The following is a 23,409-nucleotide window of genomic DNA, read 5'->3' on the forward strand; positions in this document are numbered from 1 at the left end:
TTTTTGCTTCAGGAACTTTTTCAGAAGATTTGCGCAAGCCAGGGAGGAGAACTGTGCTTTAGCCTGCTAGCCGCTAACACACAGTAGCTGTCTGACACGCTCATTGTAAATTCATAACTGAGGACTCTCAGGGGACCTTATATAAACATTTTATATTCTGGTACTTGACATTTTGCTAAATAATACTGAAACAAATGAGCGTACTCCAATAATTCCTTGGAAAAACAGACCACAAACACAAAAAAACTTCCGTTTGCAGCACACATTCATCATTCTGTGCATAATATATTTACTTTTAAAATGTGTCAAAAGAATTGTTTATCATTAAGACAACAGGAGTAAGGCTAGTGGCTACTGAGCCGAAGAAGAGATGGACATAATGAGACAAACAAAGGAGGGACTTAAACGGAGACATCTGTGCACTAAAGTCAACTGGGAAACGAAGAGACTAGACTGTAAAAACAACAGCACTCAGAGCTGCTGACGACACGGTCCTCTGGGACGTATCTCAAGCCCAGACTTCCCTATTCTTCTTCTTCTTCTTCTTATTATTATTATTATTATTATTATTATTATTATTATTATTATTATTATTATTATTATTATTATTATTATAGCAGGACATTCACTTCAAATGTGCAGAATTAACTGCCGCTTGCACGCACTACGCTTACGCTGTCACTCAAGCTAAGATGTTGAGATGGACCTCTGAAACCCTGAGATATGTGTCGCTCCGGCCCCTCCCTCTAACCCAACGAGCTCAAATAGAAACAGTCTAAACATATGAGCAGGTTTCTTACATCACTGATCAATTAACCAGGTCAAGACATGTACACAGTGTGCACAAAGGTAGCGTAATAACCACTTCTTCATTCCTCCATGATTGCCACAATGACACTGCCTACTGTCTCAATCCACACAGGGACAAGTTCAATTCCTGAAAGCTACCTGCGTGCATGTGTCACTAGCAGACTAAAGCACAGATAGTTTGAATCCAGCCACACTATATCACAAGGCACACATTTTCAGTAAGGCTTTTCCTATCAAAAACACACACACACACACACACACACACACACGACACACACACGCGCACACACACACGCACGCACGCACACAGTGCTGTCCGTAAGGTGCTGAAGAAGCTTGCAGGCATACATACATATGAGCTATGTACATTATTAACGCCAGAAGGAAAAAGAGAAGCCATGGATACATAGTTCACAGTGTGTCAGTCAGTCTGTCAGCGAGTCGGTCGTTCGTTCGTTCGTTCGTTCGGTCTGTTGATCCGTCTGTGTGTTGGCGGGGTACTTTGTCCTGAGGTCTCCAGACAGACAGACACATACACACGCCTGCTTTCCACTGCGCGGGCCAATCAGGGCTTCATAATGTTTGTCGATCTGTATCTAGATCAACACATGCCTTTGATTCTCTTTTGCAACTTGCTGCTGGTTTAGGCTGGTTTGCCCACAGAGGTGCGATTGCCCATAAAACGTTTGTGTTTGTCATTGCTCTGTTATGAACACGTCTTTGTTCCAATCCGTGTGTGCCGGTAAAGTGTTTCGTAATGTTTCATGCCTACACTTGAGTTTACACTATGTTGAGACGACGTAATGGTGAGTAATCTTAAAGGACGTGTGGCTAAATCTGGCCATTTCATGAGCAGAGATTTGAAAAATGTAAATGACATACAAAATCCACTTCCTGTGAAGAACTATTAGGAACCATTAGTTTGATTTGAGACTGTATACAGCTAAAAATCACAACACAATGGATGGATATTAGGATGTAGTTATAACTCTGCAATAAGGCATTACTGACTCAAAGATAAATCATTAAAAAAGTGCATTAATCTACAGGTTGGGCAATTAAAAACATGTCTAGATATTTTCACAACTAAAAGCTTATTTGTTTCATGATAGATGAAAAGTAGTGAATTTCTTTCATTGGGCATAATGCATGCTTAAGCTTAAACAGAGAACCCAATCTTCCAGTGACACATGCATTATTATGGGGTCTAAAAGGCCAGATATAACGGATGTGGACATGCACACACGGTTCTATTTATTTCAAGTCTGCATACGTGTTTGCCTGTGTGTGTCCACTAGAGCCCGACAGATTTATCGGCGGGCGGATATTATCGGCGGGCGGATATTATCGGCCGATATTAGGCATTTTCCAAACTATCGGTATCGGCATTTATAATGGCCGATAAATGAATATTTAAAAACTAAAATAAAAATGGACAAAACACCCTTCAACCATGTTACGAGTGTTGGCGTGGCATAGTTTGTCCACCAGAGGGCGCTCTACAACGTCCCTACTCTTTGATTCTTTTTTTGTTGTTATTGTTCAAAGGACTTTAAGTTTCATATCTTATTTTCATACATTTCATTTATCAGAACTTTAATATATTTTGTTGTAAGTTTATTTTTAAACTGCATTATCATATTATTTTAGTGAGGACTCATAAATAACTACAAATAACTAAGGTTAGGGAAATCTGTTTATGTTTTTTTACATGTTTCTGGATTCTTTTTTTTTTTTTAAATATATAATCGGCCGATATATCGGAATATCGGATTTTTAAATCACCAAATATTTGTATCATTGTCGGCCATAAAAATCATTTATTGGTCGGTCTCTAGTGTCCACGTGGTCATTAATTCTAAGCTGCAGACGGATGGTTCCCGAACCCTCGCAATCATGGGAAGATGATGACACACACGGACCCTCGCATCCATTCTTTCTTCTTTTTTTTTTTACAAATAATTAATTTGGCATAAGTGCTCACCAATCAGTGGGCATGTCAAGCCCTGGCAAATTAAGTCCACCAGTCAGCAGTTTCCCCCGACTAAGAGGAAAACAGAGAATTCATCGCCCAGACAGAAGCTACAAAATAAAATCAAAGGTTTTGATGCTCGCCCTGTTTAGGCCCCATGCAGCGCTGATGGAAGGAAAAAACAAACTTTCTCTCTCCGTCGATCCTATGTCCTGGAAGCAGTGGTGGTACTCCCTGATCTGGGGTTAGAGGTCAGGAGGTAGTCACATCCGAGGTTTTCATAATGACACTTGCGCGCATCTCGTGGGTGTGGCTGGTTGCCGTAGACACCAGAGAGTTGTGGCCGTAGGCGGGCGTCCAGCCGTCGGTGTGGTAGCTGATGAGCGGCACCGGGTCCCGCGTGCTGGTCACCCTGAAGTTGGGCTTGGCCGCAGTGACGAAGGTGGCCATGCCGGGGAGAGGACACGTGGGAATCCTGAGAACGGACGGGTTGTAGTCCCGCCTCCAGACTGCACTGACACCCTGTCAGTTCAAACAAGGAAAAAAAAAACAGGACGAGTGTAAGCAAAAGCGCAATCAGAGCCCCAAAAGGCTGTGACTAATTTCCTGACTATGTTATGGTGAAACCCCATTGCAAAATAAGCTCAATCAACACCTCAGTGATCCAGTCAGAATATGACATTATGCATTACATGTAAAAAAAAATAAAAAGTGTCAATATTACTGTAACCTAAGAGCCAGAAAGTGCATTTCTTATTGACTACTGTTATTCACATCAAAAACAAATCAGGATTTGAAGGAAAGTTTCTACACTGCAACAAAGTTAAAAACGCTGTACTCTACCACCGATGTAGTGTGTGTGTGTGTGTGTGTGTGTGTGTGTGTTCACTGTGGGTACAATGTACTACAAAGGACAACAGTTCCTGACAAGGCCCTCCTCTTTCTCAGTCTCTCGCAACATTACAGGAAGGAACACACAGTCACACACACACACAGTTTCAGCAGAAAGATTGAAGCAGGTAAAAACTTGTTTATCTGTTGATCCCAGCAGTTAATTATTCTCTCCTCTGTGTATAAAGTGTGTTGAATGGGAGACTCACCTCTTTGGTGTCCTCTGTGTCACTGTCTGTGTCGCTGCCTGTAGAAATAAAAAAAAGATGTAAATAAACAGTTAATTCATTAGTATTCAGGTACATTTTGCAAGAAGTCATCCTTTGATCACATACATCAGGGAGAAAGAAACACAGAAAGAGAGAAAGGCATGAAGAGCGGGAGAAAGAGGAAGAGCTCAATTAAACCAGGAAAACATATTAACAAGGCTTACATGCGTGGTTTACTATTTAAACAGTTTAAACAGTGCAAACACCTGCACACAGTAGCACAACTCAATGTACGTATATGTCAAAGTGAGAAAAGCCAAATACATACATGAAAAGAAACAAAGGGATTAATGAATACTTTTAGCCATGGTAGCGATGGAGAAAGGAAAAGAAAGTAGAGACAAACAATGACAGATTGAATGATTACAACTGTAAACTGATAGAGCCACTTCTACCTGAATGACTGGTTGGGGCAGAGAAAAGATAGACGCAACACACACACACACACACACACACACACACACACACACACACACACACACACACACACACACACACACACACACACACACACACACACACACACACACACACACACACACACACACACACACACACACACACACACACACACACACACACACACACACACACACACACACACACACACACACACACACCCCTCTGGGTGGTAATGAATGAATTGAAATAATACAAGATGAAAAAGGGGTCCAGTTTTGACAATGTAATGAACTCTGAGCATTACAAAATATTAAGGCATCGCCATGTTTAGTTTCCAGTGAGCATGCATGGTTATGTTTTTTCTTTTTTTTTTTACATTTACTTCTAATTATTAAGTACATTTAATATCATAAAAATACTTTTTTTTTTTTTAAGTACAGTTAATATTTAGATACTTTAAGACTTTAAAAAGGTAACTTTAACCAAAGTCATTTTCTGGTAAGGTACTTTTACTAAAGTATTGCTTTAAAGTATTTTATACAATACTGGTAAAGAGTGATGTGTAAGCGTGTGTCTATGTCTGTGTGTGTGTGTGTGTTTTTGTGCGTGTGTGTGTTTTCTCACCGCAGCATGAGGACACAGGAGAGATTTGGAGCGGGTACGAGTGGGAGGAGCTAACAGTCTGCTCTTCGTTCTCAGTGGTCACTTCGATCGTCTGACAGACGAACGGCAGCTGCTCGCTGGTGATCACGTGGTCTTCTACTGAGCTGTGAATGGCTGTGAATGGCCACATCGGATAGGTTATGACAGGCTGAACACGTGAGGTCACTCCTGGGCTGTAAATTAATTATTAATCAAATGTATCTTAAGTGTGTGGAAAGATCTAGTTACACATCTACCCACTGATGCGAGATAAAGAGTCTTCTCCATCAGCTATTCGGACACCTCAAAAATCAAAGTGTAGTTATTCAATATTTATAAAGTACAAATATATATATATATATATATATATATATATATATATATATATATATATATATATATATATATATATATATATATATATATATATATATATATATATATATATATATATATACACACACTGCTGTGACGGTGGCATTAGAAAACAACTTGAACACCAAAGCCTCCTCTCAAGGCATAGAACAGTAAGCAGATAGTGAATGTATTAGGGCAGGAGTCAGTTATCGTGCTTTATAAGTTCAAGTCATCAACCACACTGTCAGAAACATTATAATGTAACTAGCAATATGTCGGTGACAAGGTTTAACTGTTTTATAATGACAATACATCAGAGCAGAAGTATTTTCCAAAAATAGGCCTAAACCCAAGTATGATCCAAAATAGCCACAAAATATTAATAAAAAAGAAACTGGTGTAACAATCTCTGAACTCATCAGCTACCAGCGATTAAATCTCTGGGGGCATTGGCCTATATTTGTGGTTTCGGTGTAGCCAGCGAATATCTGAATATTAGCTATATCAGGGCCAAGACTTCCTCTTCAGGGAGCCGGGTCCGACTTGAGACGCAAGAATGTTGTTGGAGCTGAGAAATGACGTCTCTATAAACAGATATCTGCATATGAATGCAGATTAATAAATATAAAGAAAAAGAAGCTAAATGGCCATCAAATGATGGGTTTCGAGATTGCATTTCACCCAATGTGTTCCGCCTCTTTTGCCCTCAAACGGACTAAAAAGGGAAACCAGAATGTTTGATACCAACATTTTGTCCCGCTGCCTACAGGTTGTTAGCCTGGCTCCGCCCTCCTATGTACTTCTGCTCAATTTTCATTTTCCTTCAGTACGCCGTCTGGGTTGGCGGTATATTTGCGGGTGTTATCTTTACCAGTCCAATCAGCGAACAGAGGGAGTGGCTGAGAACGATGACGTTGAGGTCGTGCGCTAGTTTGAGTTGTAGTTACGTAATGGCGACGGAGAAAGATGGGAGCGAAGCCATCAGTCCGTTGTGGCAACGCTGCCGAATATCCAGAAGTTAAAGCCCAAGCGAGAACAATCTTTGCTGAGTTGTGTTGGTGGCCATGATGTTGTGGTCCTCCTCCCCACGGGGTTCGGGAAAAGTTTGATTTTCCAGCTCGCTCCGTTAGTGGTGAAGGAGTTGGTGTGGCGAACGCTAGTGATGCTAAGCCAACGTCACAACCAAACGTTAGCGATTGGTTATGGCAGATCCAGAGTGGCTCTGGGCAGATCCAATAGTTTTAAACTTCAACAGATTACCCGCCTTCAAGGAAGTTAACGCTTATCAATGAAGAGTGGCCAAACTCTCTATACAAATTAAATTTACCAGAGTCTGGTAGGACCAGGCTAACAGGTTGTGCCTTTATATAAAGATATCTGTTTACAGAGATTACTGGTGCAGTACCTGAGCCACTGCCCGACACTGTCATCTCTAGTGCTTCCTGCTTGATCCCTTCGTGTTTGATCATTTCCTGTTTGGTGTAGTCAATAGGTCCAACATGAGTGACTGGAGATGGAGAAGCTACCTGATGTTGAGAAGAGAGTGGAAGAAGAGACAGAAAAAGATTAATAATTATGGAAGATCAATTTTAAATCGTGCATGCCGTTTTTTGTGTCCAAACAGGACGGTGACTTTAATGTTAGGAGAAAGATCTGTGCCTGTGTTGTCATCACACTGTGATGAACAGCAGCATATATAGCGCAGGAAACCTTAAACTAAAACTGCTAAAACACAGAAGTTTATTTATACCAGTTATATGGACAACAATACTCACATGCCCATTTAAACATAGTATCCTCAATCTAATAACTTCATTACATTTTAACTGTGATAATGAGAAACTAACTGTACGTACACACCGCCGCCGACTTGAGCTTCTAAAGATACCGGAAGTCGTTCATTTTCAATGGAAGCTGGCTTCTCTCAGCTGCAAGGAGCGGCAAATCTGTCGGCGTCGCGTTTTGAGCGACCAGTGCGGCAATCAGAAAGTTGAAAGAATGTCAACTTTATGGTAATGAGCTATGGCACGGTTCAGCGGCAAGCGCCAGCAATCAATCGGAATATAGACTTCCTTCGCGCTGGCTGATTCCGGAGAAACATACGATGTAATCTTTCGTTCCAACCAAAACATTAGTTCCGAGAAAATGGAGGAAAACATCATAATCGCCGTTGCTGGGTTCCCTATGATTTATAATATGACGTTGTTTGCGTTTAGGGATCAGTTAACGTTACCTGCCGGTCACATCGTCTCTAAACAGTCCGCTCACAGTGAAGTCCTGCACGGATCAACAGCTGGTGGCTGCTCGCTCTGCCTACATTCTGCTGCAGTTCAGCGGCTAACGAGCGAGTTAAGTGATAACAGACACCGAACAATACAAATTCTGTCATTATATATGTAATTTATAAAAGGTTTTTAGTGTCAATGTATTGGCTGTGCAGTGGGAGCGGCCAAAGCGTCAAAAAGCTTCCCCGTACTTTTTGACAAGAGTCCTTGACAGGGCGGCCAGAGCTTCTTTGAAGCTCAAGTCGGTGGCGGTGTGTACGTACAGTAATAGTGACAGCGGGGATGTAGTGACCCAGTGCACAGACATTAGTACGCTTTATGCTGATGGTTTTGCTCAGGTGTTTAGCTATAAAAACTATACTTGGAACAGAATTTTATTAACAGCTTAGTTTAGCGAAGACCTAGCCTCGCTTTGCCAGACCTTCCTCCACAGCACTGCGGAGGAGGGTGCACACAGAATGCCGGGATGTGAGAAAAATGTGCTCTGGTTTATTGGCATTTCTTTAAACCAGTCACAAGCCTCTGCAAAATAGCCTCTGGAAGGAACTTGTTTTGGTGGAACATGCGTACGTTCAAAAGTAGTTTTAGTCGTGCAACAGAAAACTCAGATTGGACAGATAGTCTAGCTAGCTGTCTGGATTTACCCTGCAGAGATCTGAGGAGCAGTTAACCATAGTCCTCACAAATCCACCGGAGTTTAAAATTACTACACAAAGGAAACGAATATCGGGCCTAAATGAGTGAATCCGGCGGAATTTTAAAGTTATGACTTTACACTCAAATCTAAGCAATACAAAATTAAAGATAGATTTCCAGAAATCTTAGCAACATTTCTCAGTAAAGTTAAGTACCTCTGTGTGACCAGATTGGCGAGGAGAGGACGGTTTATTGCAAGGCCTGAGTGAGAAATCCGAACCACACTCTCTGGTGGTATTATTTTAAAATAAAATAATGGGATTATTTCCCGTCATGCTGCTTGTTCAGCAGCCCTGCCACTTATGGTGAGCAGAAATAAAATGTTGAATAAAAAAGGTAATGTCACGTGTGAACACCCTCTTTAAAAGCAACACCAAAGCACTTTTCCTCTTCGGTCCCCATACAGGTTGGAAGCAGAATTGTGTCCATTATGTCTCACTGGAACTACAGATCCGCTACCCAATCTGGCAAACTTGCATAGTGTGGTTATAGCCGATCAAGGGTCGCGAAGCGAATGCAGAAGTGCCGTTCACCCTGTTACGAGTTGATGAACCACTGAAACGATTTTGGAAACATTCTTTTAAAAAAGGTAGAAAAGAATCTTTGGTGTTGCTTTAATAGAGGTGTGTGTTATGTGCCCACAAAAACCACTACTCTATCCTGCACATCCTGTGGGTGTCATGTGTAAAAGGGCTTTGACATGTTTATCTACCTCTTTATTTCCCTTGGGCCTCCCCTCCTTGTCTGTCTTCTTCTTTCCTAAATGGACATACAGACAGAAACACACACCTTTCAGAAGTGGATTTAAAAGCAACAATATACGTGGCGAGGGTCTTGATACGGTAATTATGGAATCATAAATAAGTCTGTTCAAGAGAAATGGATCAAATCTAGAAAAGTGCTAAGAGTTCTTAACCACAGCAGCACTCCCCTTTCTTTTGCGATTAACAATTCTTTTTTTTTTTTTTTTTTTTTTTTAAACATACAAAACATAAATTCGCAACATGAACATATCCACCCCGCCCCTTAGTCATCACCACCCACCCAGACAAAATTCAAGAAAATATGACACAGTAACTACAATATTCAACACTAAAAATAGTAACAAAAGAGGGTAACTGTAAACCAAATAAACATAATGTAGAAATGACAACACCATAAACCAGTTATACACGTCTCTCCCCTGCACAAAGCTTCTTAGGAACCGTACAGAAAGCTCAGGTACTTTCCCCATTTACTAGTGAAGACATCCAATCTGGACAGCCCACTCCTGGATTGAGGCCCCCCTACCCCCTTCATTCCTTCATCCCCTAAAAAGAATCTGTCAGGCTATCATCTGCACCCAGCTTCTCATGTGCTTAGCACTCACCTTTCTTCATGTTTCTCTCAGAGGAGGAGAGCATCTTGTAAACTCTGAAGGCATTTGTTCCCTTTTTGTTGCTTTTATCCTTCACCTCCTCGATGTCTGGCAGGCTGTTCATGGCACAGCGGAAATTAGCCTTCCACGTCTTTGGGTCCGGACGGTCAATGCCTGCCTGGTATTTGCCTACACATACACAGAAACAGAAAGTCACAGGTATATAGTATACAGTATAATTATTCAGTTTGTGATTTTCCTCGTACATTATTCAGCTTAAATTAGTCCGCTGCTCTGCAAGAGACTGGACAAAATGAAAAGTATGCTTTTTTTTAATGTGCATTTGTTGGGTATGACACATCATACAAACGCAGTTACAAACTTTAACATGAGACTATTAATTGGTTATTATTATTTTTTTAGGTGGAAAAAGCTGGTATGATCAAATCCTGTTTCCTCAAACAATTAAAAAAAAAACATACTTCATGTAAGTTTAGCTCTGTGGACTTGCTGGTTATAAAAAAATTGGGAGTTTGTTTAATTTCATAAATACACGGAATACTGCAGAATCTGTGAATTAATTGTTCAAACTAAGTATTTCTAGTGACTCTTTATATCACCAACAAGCTACGTCTGGACACTGCAGCCGATTGCTAAAAGTAGGTCGATTTCAGCGGCTTTCCTAAAGTGTGGAACTAAAAATAAATAATATTTTACACTGACAATTTCTGCATTTCTGACTTTTTTTTTACTGTTGCAATCTTTTCTGAACCTGGGACGTCCTCCTGGGTAGAATCGAGCTGATTTAAAACATTTTCCTCTTGCCTGATGCAGCTAGGAGTTGTGGGACTTTCTCACAGAGCCGCTGTGTGCTTCCTAACAAAGGCTAAGACACTTTCTGCGGCCTCACTGAATGGGACACTCCTGCAACTTGATCATTAAGGTTTCTTCCTAAAACATATAATGCGAAGCAAAAGTTTCTTTAAAAAGGTCCCATGACATGCTGCTTTTTGGATGCTGTTATATAGAGGCCTTAATGGTCCCCTAATACTGTATCTGAAGTCTCTTTCCCGAAATTTAGCCTTGGTGCAGAATTACAGCCACTAGAGTCAGTCCCACAATGAGCTTTCCTTAGTGTGTGCCATTTCTGCATCTATAACTTTAAATGCTATTGAGGAGGAGAGAAGGGGAGCAAGGTGGAGGGTGGGGGTGTGGCCTTTACCAACTGCCATGCTTCGCTTGTTTGCAAGCCATGATGTCTCTCTCTTTATCATGGGCGGGCCAAATTCTCTGGGCGGGCAAAGCAGAGAAAGGGGAGGTAACCTTGCTCCTTATGACCTCATAAGGAGAAGATTCCAGATCGGCCCATCTGAGCTTTCATTTTCTCAAAGGCAGAGCAGGATACCCAGGGCTCGGTTTACACCATTTCTAGCCACTGTGGGACCATAGGCAGGATGGGGGAACTCATATTAACGTTAAAAAACCTCATAAAGTGAAATTTTCATGCCATGGGACCTGTGGTAAAATGTTGAATAACATTGGTGTGGTGTGGTGTCTGGTAGGCATGAAAATGAAAACCACTGAAAAGGAGAACCCCTGTTTGATGTGTGCAGGGCTGGACTGGCCATCTGGCATACTGGGCATTTTCCCGGTGGGCCGACGCACTTTTGGGCCGAATCGGCGATATAAATAGGCCTTTTTTAATTCTTTGGCCGGGCCGGCACATAAAGAATTCACAGCGGCCCATTGGTTAATTTTCTTTATTGGCACTAGCCTGACCCAATCAAATCCAGGGACCCCCCTTCCGCACTCCGGGCCGCAAATTTACGAATCCCACCATGGCCACGCCTCCCGGCCCCGAGACACGAGCTGTAATAGTTATGCTGGAAGTTTAGCATCCACCGTTAAAATGGACAGACGACCACTAAAGTGCAAGGGAGGTGCAGAGAAATTACAGGAGAAAAAGATTAAGAATCTACAGGCGGATTCCTCAAAAATTTCGGACATGTTTGGGGCTGTAGTAGCTGCTTCAACATCAGCATTACTTGAAGCCAAGGAGAGAGAAGAGAGAAACAGCATCATGACAGGGAAGAAGCCGCAAGGAGGAGGCAACCGGGCCACGGGAGCGAGTGAGGAAAAGATAGTAGGCTAGAGGACGATGTGGTAAGGAGTAGGCAAATTAACAGGGACTCTCAGGAAGGGAGGGAGGCTGTCTGTGTGTGTGTGTGTGTGTGTGTGTGTGTGTGTGTGTGTGTGTGTGTGTGTGTGTGTGTGTGTGTGTGTGTGTGTGTCGTCATAACGACAACAAGCAGTTTGTCTGTAACATTAAAGTTAGTGGCTGTCAGGTAATCTGTTTAAGCTTACATTGAAAATGCTAGCGGTTAGCCTGTTAGCTGAAAAGTCTGTGTGATCTATATAATCAGTGTTGATACAAGCATCAGTGTTCCTTGAATGGCTTAATTAGCTTCTCTTGTATTGGTGCTCTTTTCTAGGGCATATACTACTCTCAGCTTTATTCTAGCTTTTGGGAAGGGTTATGGTTATTGTATTTAGCAGACACTTTTGTCCAAAGTGACAAAATATGAATCTTACAATAGTTAAAATTAAATTTAAAGTTGCTAAGCCAATATTAAGCAAAATAGTAATAATAACAATAATGACAATACAATATCAATAATAAAAATATATATAAAAATACCATAAATATACAAATCATAACTCTAAGAATTAATTAATTATTTAAGTGTAAGATCAACAGATAAATCTTGACACCCCTCTTGAAGGATCCAAAACGATCACATGAACGCTGAACTCTATTCAACTCTGAACCCTAGGCAACTCATATCATAGAATGCACGCATATTTTAAGAGGACTGTCTGCAGGGAATGTGTCTGACTAATCACGGTGGGTGTGGGCCACCTGGGCCAAAAATGCCAGGGCCGATTTTTTTGTCCCAGTCCAGCCCTGGATGTGTGTGTGTATTACCAGTATGTATGGCCCATCTCATGAAGAGCGGAGCATCTTTCTCCAGGTCCCAGCCATGACGTGCTGCATGCATCCACGGGATCTGGAAGATTCTCTTTTCCTAGAGACAGTCACATTTTGTCAGCTGCTGAACTATAATAATGGCGTGTGTGCGTGTCCGAGTGCACATATCAGTTAGGGCTGCACAATATATCGTTTTTGATCATCATCGCGATATCAACTGGCGCGATAAACACAGGCGGCGACATATCGCAAAAGACACTCAGAGACATTCTTTTTTTTTTTTTTTTTTTTTTTTTTTTTTTTAGTGGTGCGTTTTTATATTCAATTCAATGTTCAATGAAAGAATGTTGGAAATGATTTCCTTTCATTCGTTTCATATTCATCAAGCAATTTGTTGTATTTTAGCAGAATACTGAAAGCAGCAGAAATGCAGAACTGAGTACACTTTAATAATATATTTAATTATTGCAAGCAATATTGTTATGGCGATATTCAACAACGTTATCGCATATTTTCCTCATATTGTGCAGCCCTAGTATCAGTTTACACTTACTTTGTTAACCCATTTGAGTCCTGGTATCTGACAGGAGTCGATCTGTTCCTCGAGCCATGGCCTCATCCTCATTCTCTCTACTGGCATTGTTGTCCTGTGAAGACACACAGACACACACATTCAGACACAAACACATAAGCATGTGTAGGTGTGTATATTACAGATGGCAACATCGTATGTATGACAATTCAAAGAATGTTCTTTAAAAGAGGTTCAATATTACAGTATATTGACTAGGGCTGGGTATCGCCATTGACTTACTTAAATTGATTACGATTTACAAGGTTCTGATTCTATTTGATTCGATTCTATATCGATTCGATCAGGGACATTACAGTTACGATACCAATTTTGAGATTCTTAGAGAACGTGTGCTGTAACTTGTACAAGGAAGCCTCTAACCTGGTGCATTGTTAAAAATATGAATGTTTTCATTAAGAATTGACCCCAAAGCAGTTGCATGGACCCAGAAAAAAAAAAAAAACTGTACAAGTGCTTTCTTTAGTGCAGAGGGTGTGATGCAGACACGGTATACCTAAAGCCAAATATGTTGTTACAGTTTGTTAAAGGCATAACATGTGTCAAACACTTCTGAATTAAGTATTGTGGTGCTCCAGCCTACAAATTGCATCCTACAGACTAAAGATTTGTTCTGTACAGATCCTTGAAAAAAAAAAAAGAAATATGAACAATAATTAATCATTTTAATTTTAATATTTTTTCTAGGAAAATAAGAATAATATCCCTCCAATATCGTGGATCATATTGTAATCGTAATATCAGTCAAAATAATCGCAATTAGATATAGAGCTAAACATAGGAGAGAGTTGAATCCATTGTGTCTGCGGCTGTAAAGATAAAAACTCCTGCACTATCACTGGGACTGTAACTGCAGCCGTGTGCGCCACTGCTATCAACAACCACATATTGGCCTTGTTTGATCTGATTAAAATTACATTTCAAATAAAATGTTTTAGAATAAGTTAATGAATACAGCATGTTTATCTATTACAAAAAAAAAAGAAAAAAAGAAAAAAAAACAGAGAGCAGCCCAGCCCATTAGGTTTAAGAGCAGGGTTATGATCGCTGCAGTCTGATGGGATCAAAGTCCTTACAGGGCTGGATCAGCCGGAGAGCCGGACACTCCCCATGTACACAACACACTGCCTCCTCCTGACAGGTCAAACAGGGTGACATGGCACAGCCTCAAACACTAAGTAGTATCCCTTTTTCTCAGTGGTGAAATGTATCCAGTTACATTTACTCAAGTGCTGTACTTAAGTACAAATTTGAGGTTACTTGTACTTCACTCGAGTCTTTTCTTTTCATGCCACTACTTTTCTACCCCGATACATTTCAGAGAGAAATATTTTACTTTTAACTCCACTATATTACTCTGAGAGATTAAGAGCAATTCAAATTCAAATTAAAAATTAAACAACCCAACAGTATATAGGCTTACAATTACAGCTGAAATGATTAGACAATTAAACACAGGACGTATTTGACCATTTCCAGTTTCGGAATGTGAGCATTTTTCTGCATGATACTTACATACTTTTACTCAAGCAACATTTTCAATGTGGGACTTTTAAAACTTCCAGCTGCATCCAGCTTAAAGTGTACAGGTTGACTGCAGCAATATCATCAGCTCCATATCACTATGGCTAACAATAACTTTTAAAAGGTGGTAGTATAAATCTATACAGTCCATGGTACAAATAATGTACGGTATCATAGTTAAATGTTGAATTGGAAGTTTGCACAGCTGTATTAGTGAAAACATGAATGAATTTTAGGGTTAAAATTCCAAAAGGTAAATCATAGGGATAAGTCATTAACTCAGCCTTAACTAGTGTCAGACGACCAGACTGTTACTCATAATACTATGTATGTATGTTTGTTTTTTTTGATTGCACAATGAGTCAGATTTACTATCCTTTGTAAATTACACCAGTTACCAAGCAATGCATATTTACAATGTCTGCTTCATAGCTAAACCCTGTAATTACAATTATACATTAACTCACAAAGCCTAATGGTACGTATTTGTACGTTACAAATGATATTATTTATGACGTTAAATTTACGTATGGTTTTCAAGAGTGTTTCCTCAACCATCAAAATATATACAGTAGCTATATAATTTTCAAACAAAACAAATTTCGAAGTTGCAGAGCATGATACGTTAACGTTACTTGTAGTGCAGTTCAAATAACATAATTCTTACAGTACTCTGAATTACTAACACATGCACGAAAGCCTGAATACAACATGGATTTGTTCACGTCAGCTCACTTTTCCTCACATAACAAAATACAATTAAACAACGCTTTTAAAATGTCAAACTAACAAAAACGGTCCCTCTGATAGCATACTAGCCAAATGTTATCAAATATGAACAAAAAGCTTAGCTAGTTCTAGCCATTTAAAACCCCGGACTTTTGGTAACGTTAAATGTTAGTAGCAGGTTTATTTGGCATTGAAGTTTGATTCGGCAAAAAAGGGTCAAGTCAAGAGTTAACCAGCGGTCTGTTCGTCTAACGTTTCCAGCGTGCTGACCCAAAAACAACCAAGCCAAAAGTGAAAATAAATACCGTACCTAATCACCGAAGGCAGAGAAAAACTACAGTAGCTACTACTTTCACTTACACACGCAGCGAGCTAGGGATCCGTCATGTCGTCCTGTGGGAAGTCTGTGTGGTGCAAGTCAACAGTGTTAATATACGGAAATAAAATGTTACCTGTTCAGTTTGGACGGCCTGTAGCCTCACGGTCCTGCTGTCGGAACAACAAACGCAGCTGAAGTTGGACAAGGTATTTGTCTTTTTTTTTTTTTTTTTTTTAGAAAAAGGAAAGCGTGGTAGTCGTTTATTTCTGTTTCTGCGCCCAGACCGAAAGCAAAACAACGGCTGGCTCGGGAAGTGGGGGCTCGAGCTGGAAATCCCCCTCCTCTCTCTCGCTTTGGGTGACTCGCGCGTGCGGCGTCGCGGATGTCTTTTGGCAGCGTGCGCGCTCCTTAAAAAAAAACCCGAACTAAGAGGGCTCACTCTGCTCTTATTTCTTGGTTCCACAAAAGTCAACATTAACCTCTTCTCACGCTTTATTTATTTATATTATTTAGAACATGTATTATTATGTAAAAGTAACGTTAGGCCTCTTAGAATTAGTCAAATTAAAGGACCCTGTGTCCTATTATGGAATTGCAACAATATATAACTCTCAATACTCATCTATGCAATTCAAATGAAGTGCATATGTAGTTAAATATTTTAGTTATTATTTCTGTTTTGTTACTGCATTTCCTATATACCTCGTTGAGTTGTGTGACCTGGCTGCTGTAACAACACAAAATCAGTGTGGTTTCCCTTTCTGTTTCTCCTGTCGACACCACTGGTTAGAAGGTTAAAAAAACGTGGTTGATATTTCACATGTACACCTTTAAAATACCGTGGCCAAATACTACTAAATGCCTACCATTAAAAAAAATGTAAGGCGAGGTTGAGTAAAAAGCGTGAAGTGTGAACTACTCTTATATATATATATATATATATATATATATATATATATATATATATATATATATATATATATATATATATATATATATGTCAATGGAACTACTACTGTTAATGTAGCCAAAGTTGAACTAGCATAGGAACACATGACGTGCGGAAAACTAACGCCCATTTTTGAATAGACGATCTTTGAGCTGAATTTTATTTCCACTTCCTGTTTCTCCTGCCCTTTCTTCTGCCCCTCCTCTCCCACCATCCATCCATTTCTGCGCTACTGATACTAGAAACGAAACAAGAAACTTTTCGTGTGTGTGTGTGTGTGTGTGTGTGTGTGTGTGTGTGTGTTTGTGTACGTGAGATTAGACACCCCACCTGCAGTTATTTGGAAATGATTGTCACTATATTTGCATGCGCCTAACGGATGCCGTGTAGCTAGAGATGTGGGTTTAAAAAATGACCAAAATGCATTTTACATGGAACACAAGAGTTTTCAGTTAGGAAGTTTCTTTTACAGACTCCAAAAATGCACCGTTGCAGTTTGATTTAAATGTGTACATGATTCAAAATGATAGACAAAACCATTTTTGTCTCCACGTTGTTTCATGCAGTTCACCTGCAGCCCCCTCCATACTTATGTCAACAATTTGTCCCGCATATGGTTTTCCCTCATACTTAATTAAGACAAACTGTCCTTATGCGTATCCTTCGTCTGAAATGGTGTCTGAATCCTCAGCTTGAGCCTCTCCAATTGATGCACTTGATTTTGCTCACGCATACAGCACCTGAGTAAAAGAGCTTCAAAATGAGATATTTATATGTCAGTGACACGATTGTCTGCAGTGATTGCAATAACGAGCTTCTGCTCCGTCAAATTGGGTTTGCCCAATCTGACTGGGCTTGGGGCTCTCTAGTGGGCAAGCTGGATGTTTCTGTGAAGGGGGTCTGCTGTGTCTGTCTGATAAACTAGAAATCTGTATCACCGAATAAAACTAAACTAAACTAAACACAATCGATTGGGGATAATTGCAGCTTTTATGTGATGATGGACCCACATGAATGTTTAAAGGGACAAAACATACATTGGACTTTGTTATTTATTGTTATATCTGCAGGAAATTAACAATTCATATCATATGGTGGGACAATCAAATCATATGGCGTGACAGGCAGACATGTCACACCATATGATGAAGTGTCACACCATATGATCAGTGGTGTAGTCTAATGTAGTGTAGTGGTATACTGTACTGTATATGTATGGGCCTATATATATATATATATATATATATATATATATATATATATATATATATATATATATATATATATATATATATATATATATAGATAGATAAAGATATATATATATATAGATATATGATAGAATGTAAATATATGAGCCAGAATGAGAGGGGAGGACATATCATAGTGGGGGGGGTCCGGATGTCCTCCCACAGGGAAATTTTGAGCGTCAAAGACTTCGTTTCCTGCATTCTGACACACTTTTATGCACCAATTTTATGGTGTAAATACCTTTTATTTAGCCTACGTGAAGAAGAAAAACACATGACATTTTAAAATATATCAAAAATATAATGGAAAGTATGTTGTTACGTGCCATTGCGCATTTTTAAGTGTGTATATGGAAATCCTGGATCTTTCTTAGTGGGTATACTGCGTATACCTGCGTATCACGTAGACTACACCACTGCATATGATGTTTTCAGCACTTAGCACAACCTTTGCCGTTCAAATATCCCAAAATATATATATGATTTTGATTTGTGTGACAAAATCTTTTTGATTACAACTGACTATGCATAAACATTATGCTTGTACTTTGAAAAGAGTAGGCTCACAAATAGACATCTGTATTATTTTTAAGTATTTTATTGTATTAAGTTCTCACTTTGAGAAACAAGTGCCGGACAGTCACACCATATGAGTTTTGTTATGTTTGGTTGAAAATTCTGGAAAAATGAGTGATGATCTGTTTTAATGTTGAGTATGTTCACATAAAGCATAATATTCTGCACAATATTGAGAAGGTTTTTGGCAAATATATTTTTTATTCATACATGTTTGACTCTGAAGACAGTAAAACTGCCCTGTCATGTCATCCACCCATATACATTTTCAGATGATGTTATGTTGTTGAAATTCCTTTCATTTCTGCCACAGTTTGCCCCCTACGTGGCCCTTTCTTTTTACACCAAATATAAACTGTTTTGGTTTTTGTTAAATACAGGAACGGAAAATATGATGTTTGAAAAGCAATGTTATTTACTAAATAACAAGTAAACCGTGTCAGGAGAGACTTATGAACATATACTGTCACAGGTCACAGCCCTCTGGACCAGCAGAGACAACACCCACACACACACACACACACACACACACACACACACACACACACACACACACACACACACACACACACACACACACACACACACACACACACACACACACAGACCTAGTATTACTGTATGTAACAAGCTACAGCCATGCAGTGAGGCTATACAGTGGTGTTTTGAGCTAAAACAGGCATGCTAAAATGTTCACAATGACAATGCTGACATGCTGATGTTTAGCAGGTACTGTATAATGTTTACCAGTGTAATTTGGTCCAAGTCTCGAGTTATTTTTTTTGGTGGGCAAGTTAAGTCAAGTCCCAGGTTATGTCAAGTCAAGTCGAGTCCTTAGTTAAGGCAAGTCAAGTCCCAAATCAAGTCACCCTTTTTTTTTTTTTTTTTTTTTTTTTTTTTACACCCAAGTGAGCAGGTTTTGCATTCGGCAGTTCCCCTTTTTTGTGTTTTGTGTGTAATTTTTATGAACATACTGTCACAGGTCACAGCCCTCTGGACCAGCAGTCCAGAGTCAGGGTTATCTCTTTCACACACACACGCGCGGCAGGGGAAAATAGTGAAACTTTAACAGTGAGACTGATGGGCCAGAAAAACAAAAGCAGCCATATAGACAGGATTATATATAGATAGATAAAAACACAGTTATACTCTAAATTAGGGCTGGGCGATACCTCGATATCGAGGCGATATTCTAGGGTTGACAATTGGTGCTTTAACAAAATACCTTCACACTCACACTTAGATTTTTGATAAATAATCATCAGTTATGTGGACATAATGTCCAAGTGGGGAAAAGGCAACTAACAGAACAGCTAGATCAGTCTGCTAAGTTCAGAAAATGACATCACTTTACTGTAATGCAGCCTTTAAAACCAGGAAAAGACAACACTTATGTCATATCACGATACTACGATATCCAAAATCTAAGTCAATATCAATAGTGTGCAGTTTACATATGGGGGGGTAACCTACAACCCATGTTCAAAATATTGAGATACACAGAAAGAAGAGTGGCAGCTGGAACACATTATCTGTGCATCAAGGGTTAAATGTAGCCAGCATTTCAGTTCCTGAGTGCAGGCTAAGTGCAAGGACTGCTGATTCATTAAAGGCCCTCAGAACCACACTCAGTGATTCTCACTAACTAACAAAACAACCCTCATGAACTGTTAATCATTCATACACACTGTTAAATGTTATGCACAGTACACACCAGGCACAATAACAGGCCTTCATCCATCTCGATGTACAGCCAGGAAAACTAGTGTGTTGATATTTCAGAACAAGGTACACAAAAATGATGACGCTGATTGTCAAGAGGCTGTATCAAATGTGCGTGTCAAGTGTTCTGATGCACAGTCTTTGAATGGCAACTCACTAGAAATGATTTCGATACCAGGCCTCAATTTGTCAATGGACTCAATAACCTGCAAGATATTTTTAACATTCCTGCTGAGGGTTGCAGTTCAACGTGACTTTGAATATGCTGCCACCTTCTGGTAAGGAAGTTATCCACAATTCACTGATATGAGCTTCAAATGGATCAAAATGAGCTCTAAGTATTGTATCTAGTCTCGTGTTGCCAGACCTTCCTCCACAGCACTGCGGCGGAGGGTCTGGCTAGGATGGGAGAAAAATGTGCTCAGGTTTATTGGCATTTCTTTAAACCAATCACAATTGTCTTGGGCGGTGCTAAGGTGCTAAGGAACTTGTTTTGGTGGAACATGTGTACGTTCAAGAGTTGTTTTAGTCGAGCAACAGAAAACTCAGATTGGACAGATAGTCTAGCTAGCTGTCTGGATTTACCCTGCAGAGATCTGAGGAGCAGTTAACCATAGTCCTCACAAATCCACCGGAGTTTAGAACGGCAACACAAAGAAAGCCCAAGGTAACGGACATCCGGCTGAAATGAGGGACATCCGGCGGAATTTCCAGCGGCACCTGAACAATCCCAGAAGTGGAACGTCGTGGATATAGACTAATACATCTAAATTCCTTCTCTGTATGTACACACTTGGACCCAGCATGTTTACAAAAAAAAAAGTCTTACAGTGAAAGCAAGTAGGTTACAAATCTGCTTCCAGGATCTCTGAATCTACAACTACAGGGGTTTAAAACTATGGTGAAGAATTGGTTGTGTGGTTTTTAAACCTATCTTGTCTGGCTTGTATTAAAGGTCCCATGACATGCTGCTTTTTGGATGCTTTTATATAGGCCTTAGTGGTCCCCTAATACTGTATCTGAAGTCTCTTTCCCGAAATTCAGCCTTGGTGCAGAATTACAGCCACTAGAGCCAGTCCCACAATGAGGTAACCTTTCTCCTTATGACCTCATAAGGAGAAGATTCCAGATCGGCCCATCTGAGCTAACTTTTTCTCAAAGGCAGAGCAGGATACCCAGGACTCGGTTTACACCTATCGCCATTTCTAGCCACTGGGGGACCATAGGCAGGCTGGGGGAACTCATATTAATGTTAAAAAACCTCATAAAGTGAAATGTTCATGCCATGGGACCTTTAAGTTTCACTTATGACATAATCCTGAGTTTGACATATTGACATACGACATACGATATCGATTATGAATATTGTGATATCGATATTAATTTTCGATATTTTTAAACATATGTAAAACCGCAAAAGTTATGGGAAGACGCATCCAAATAGATTCATAACAAATGAAACAAGTTTTCTTACACAAGGTTTATTTCAACTGACTGTCATATTGGACTGGTACAACACGAATGAATAAATAAGGACCATGTCTACAGAACAGGACATGTTCTACTGGTTGGACACTATACAATATATAAATAAAGAGAACAGGACACATTCTACTGGTTGGACAGTATACAATATATAAATAAAGAGAACACAACTTTTCTTTCGCTTTTCTGTTTCGTTCTGTTTTGTTGTCTCTATCTATTTCTTCACTTACACGGTCACATAGGGTTTGTCTTGTAGTTGACCCATGTGCTGACGTGTACTAACTGGCCAATGAAACGATGATCATTATAGCGTTTCAATTGGGCTCTAAATCAAACACAACTAAGCCACACAGCCAACGGACGGGACGCAGCGCTCCACAAAATATTGCATACTTATTGACACTTTCAGTATAATATTGCGCAACGTGATATCGTGATAACGATATTGAGTCAATATATCATGCATGTATGATATATCAACGCACTCCAGTTTCAGTTAAAAAAAAAAAAAAAAAAACGTGTTGTTACGTTTTGTCGGGCTAAACGTTGCCCTGGAGTTTCCCTACTCCCCTAGTGACTGATAATCCTACAAGCAATCTGATTGGAGACAAAACAGCCAATCAGAAATGACCTACTTTAATTCTCTGATTGGCTGGAATCACAGGCTAACATGGCAGGTATGTTGCTCAAATGAAATTATGCTTTTAATGATAATAATTTTGCCTACAAAATATCATTCTTCATTCATTCATTTATATGCATGCACGCATGCAAAAAAAAAAAAAAAATTCTGTGCTGAAAATGGACCAATGGAAATAAACTGAACATTTTATAGTCTTTATTCTCAACATGGTAATTGTCTGTCAGGACTGGGTAACCACAGTCTTGTATTAACTTTTATTACTGTCAAACTAATCTATATCTATCACCGATCCCATTAAAAGTTATTAAAACATCCCCAGAGGTTGAGTGCAGAGTTAATGACAGTGGTAATGTAGTAATACATGAAAAAAACTACAACACTTGCAGTAGACCTATGACCACTTGAAAAAGGAAAGAAATATTCTACATAATATTCTTTTTTTCATGTGATGGCCAGATAGTTTACGATGATTTATCTGTGCTTGTGCATTTATTGCATTCAAAAACATTCACAAAGCGTTTTAAGTAGCAAACATACAGTATTATGTTTATATAGTTAAAAAAACAGAAGTCCACATTTCCACGCTTCTGCTAAAGTTCAAGTGTGTAATCACTAAAACAGGCTTATTGAAAATGCAGCCCTGAAAATGGTCCCAACACCGCTTAGTATCTTGTCTGCAACACACAATGATCAAAGATAGAATTAAAACAGGTTTAGGTTTTATCTAAAAGATCACAACACTAAAAGCAAAATCATAAAAATCATTAAAAAAAAACAACTGTTCAGGCTCAACCATATAACACTGTTATTCAAATGTTGACAGTGCATTTGGGTAGTCACATTAAAACTAATGTTATCCTGTTTTACATGAATTGTTTGGCCAAAAAGAGCAGATAATCAGCCTGCTTTGAAGGTAAAACAGAAGGATATGAAATAAGTGATACCCCACA

The 23,409-nt window shown here is 39.5% G+C and overlaps 1 protein-coding gene across 1 annotated transcript; it reads right to left on the reverse strand.

The window, feature by feature from the left end:
• Positions 1–2,533: 2,533 nt before the first annotated feature.
• Positions 2,534–16,191, reverse strand: irf2b (interferon regulatory factor 2b). Its single transcript, XM_028589106.1, has 9 exons — positions 15,968–16,191; positions 13,224–13,317; positions 12,668–12,767; positions 9,694–9,870; positions 9,037–9,083; positions 6,749–6,869; positions 4,969–5,121; positions 3,883–3,920; positions 2,534–3,304 (listed from the first exon to the last, which is right to left on the reverse strand). The coding sequence occupies exons 2-9, from the start codon at positions 13,308–13,310 to the stop codon at positions 3,035–3,037; spliced, it is 993 nt and encodes a 330-aa protein (XP_028444907.1). The 5' UTR covers positions 13,311–13,317; positions 15,968–16,191; the 3' UTR covers positions 2,534–3,034.
• Positions 16,192–23,409: the final 7,218 nt, after the last annotated feature.

The sequence above is a fragment of the Perca flavescens genome, chromosome 10 (assembly GCF_004354835.1).
Source record: "Perca flavescens isolate YP-PL-M2 chromosome 10, PFLA_1.0, whole genome shotgun sequence".
Classification (NCBI taxonomy): domain Eukaryota; kingdom Metazoa; phylum Chordata; class Actinopteri; order Perciformes; family Percidae; genus Perca; species Perca flavescens.

Excerpts from the sequence above, each read along its gene's own strand:
- irf2b (XM_028589106.1), bottom strand. The coding sequence starts at position 13,310 with ATGCCAGTAGAGAGAATGAGGATGAGGCCATGGCTCGAGGAACAGATC. Across the intron at positions 12,768-13,223 it reads GACTCAAATGGGTTAACAAA|GAAAAGAGAATCTTCCAGAT; the intron begins GTAAGTGTAAAC and ends GACTGTCTCTAG. Across the intron at positions 3,921-4,968 it reads TCCTGTGTCCTCATGCTGCG|GCAGCGACACAGACAGTGAC; the intron begins GTGAGAAAACAC and ends TTATTTCTACAG.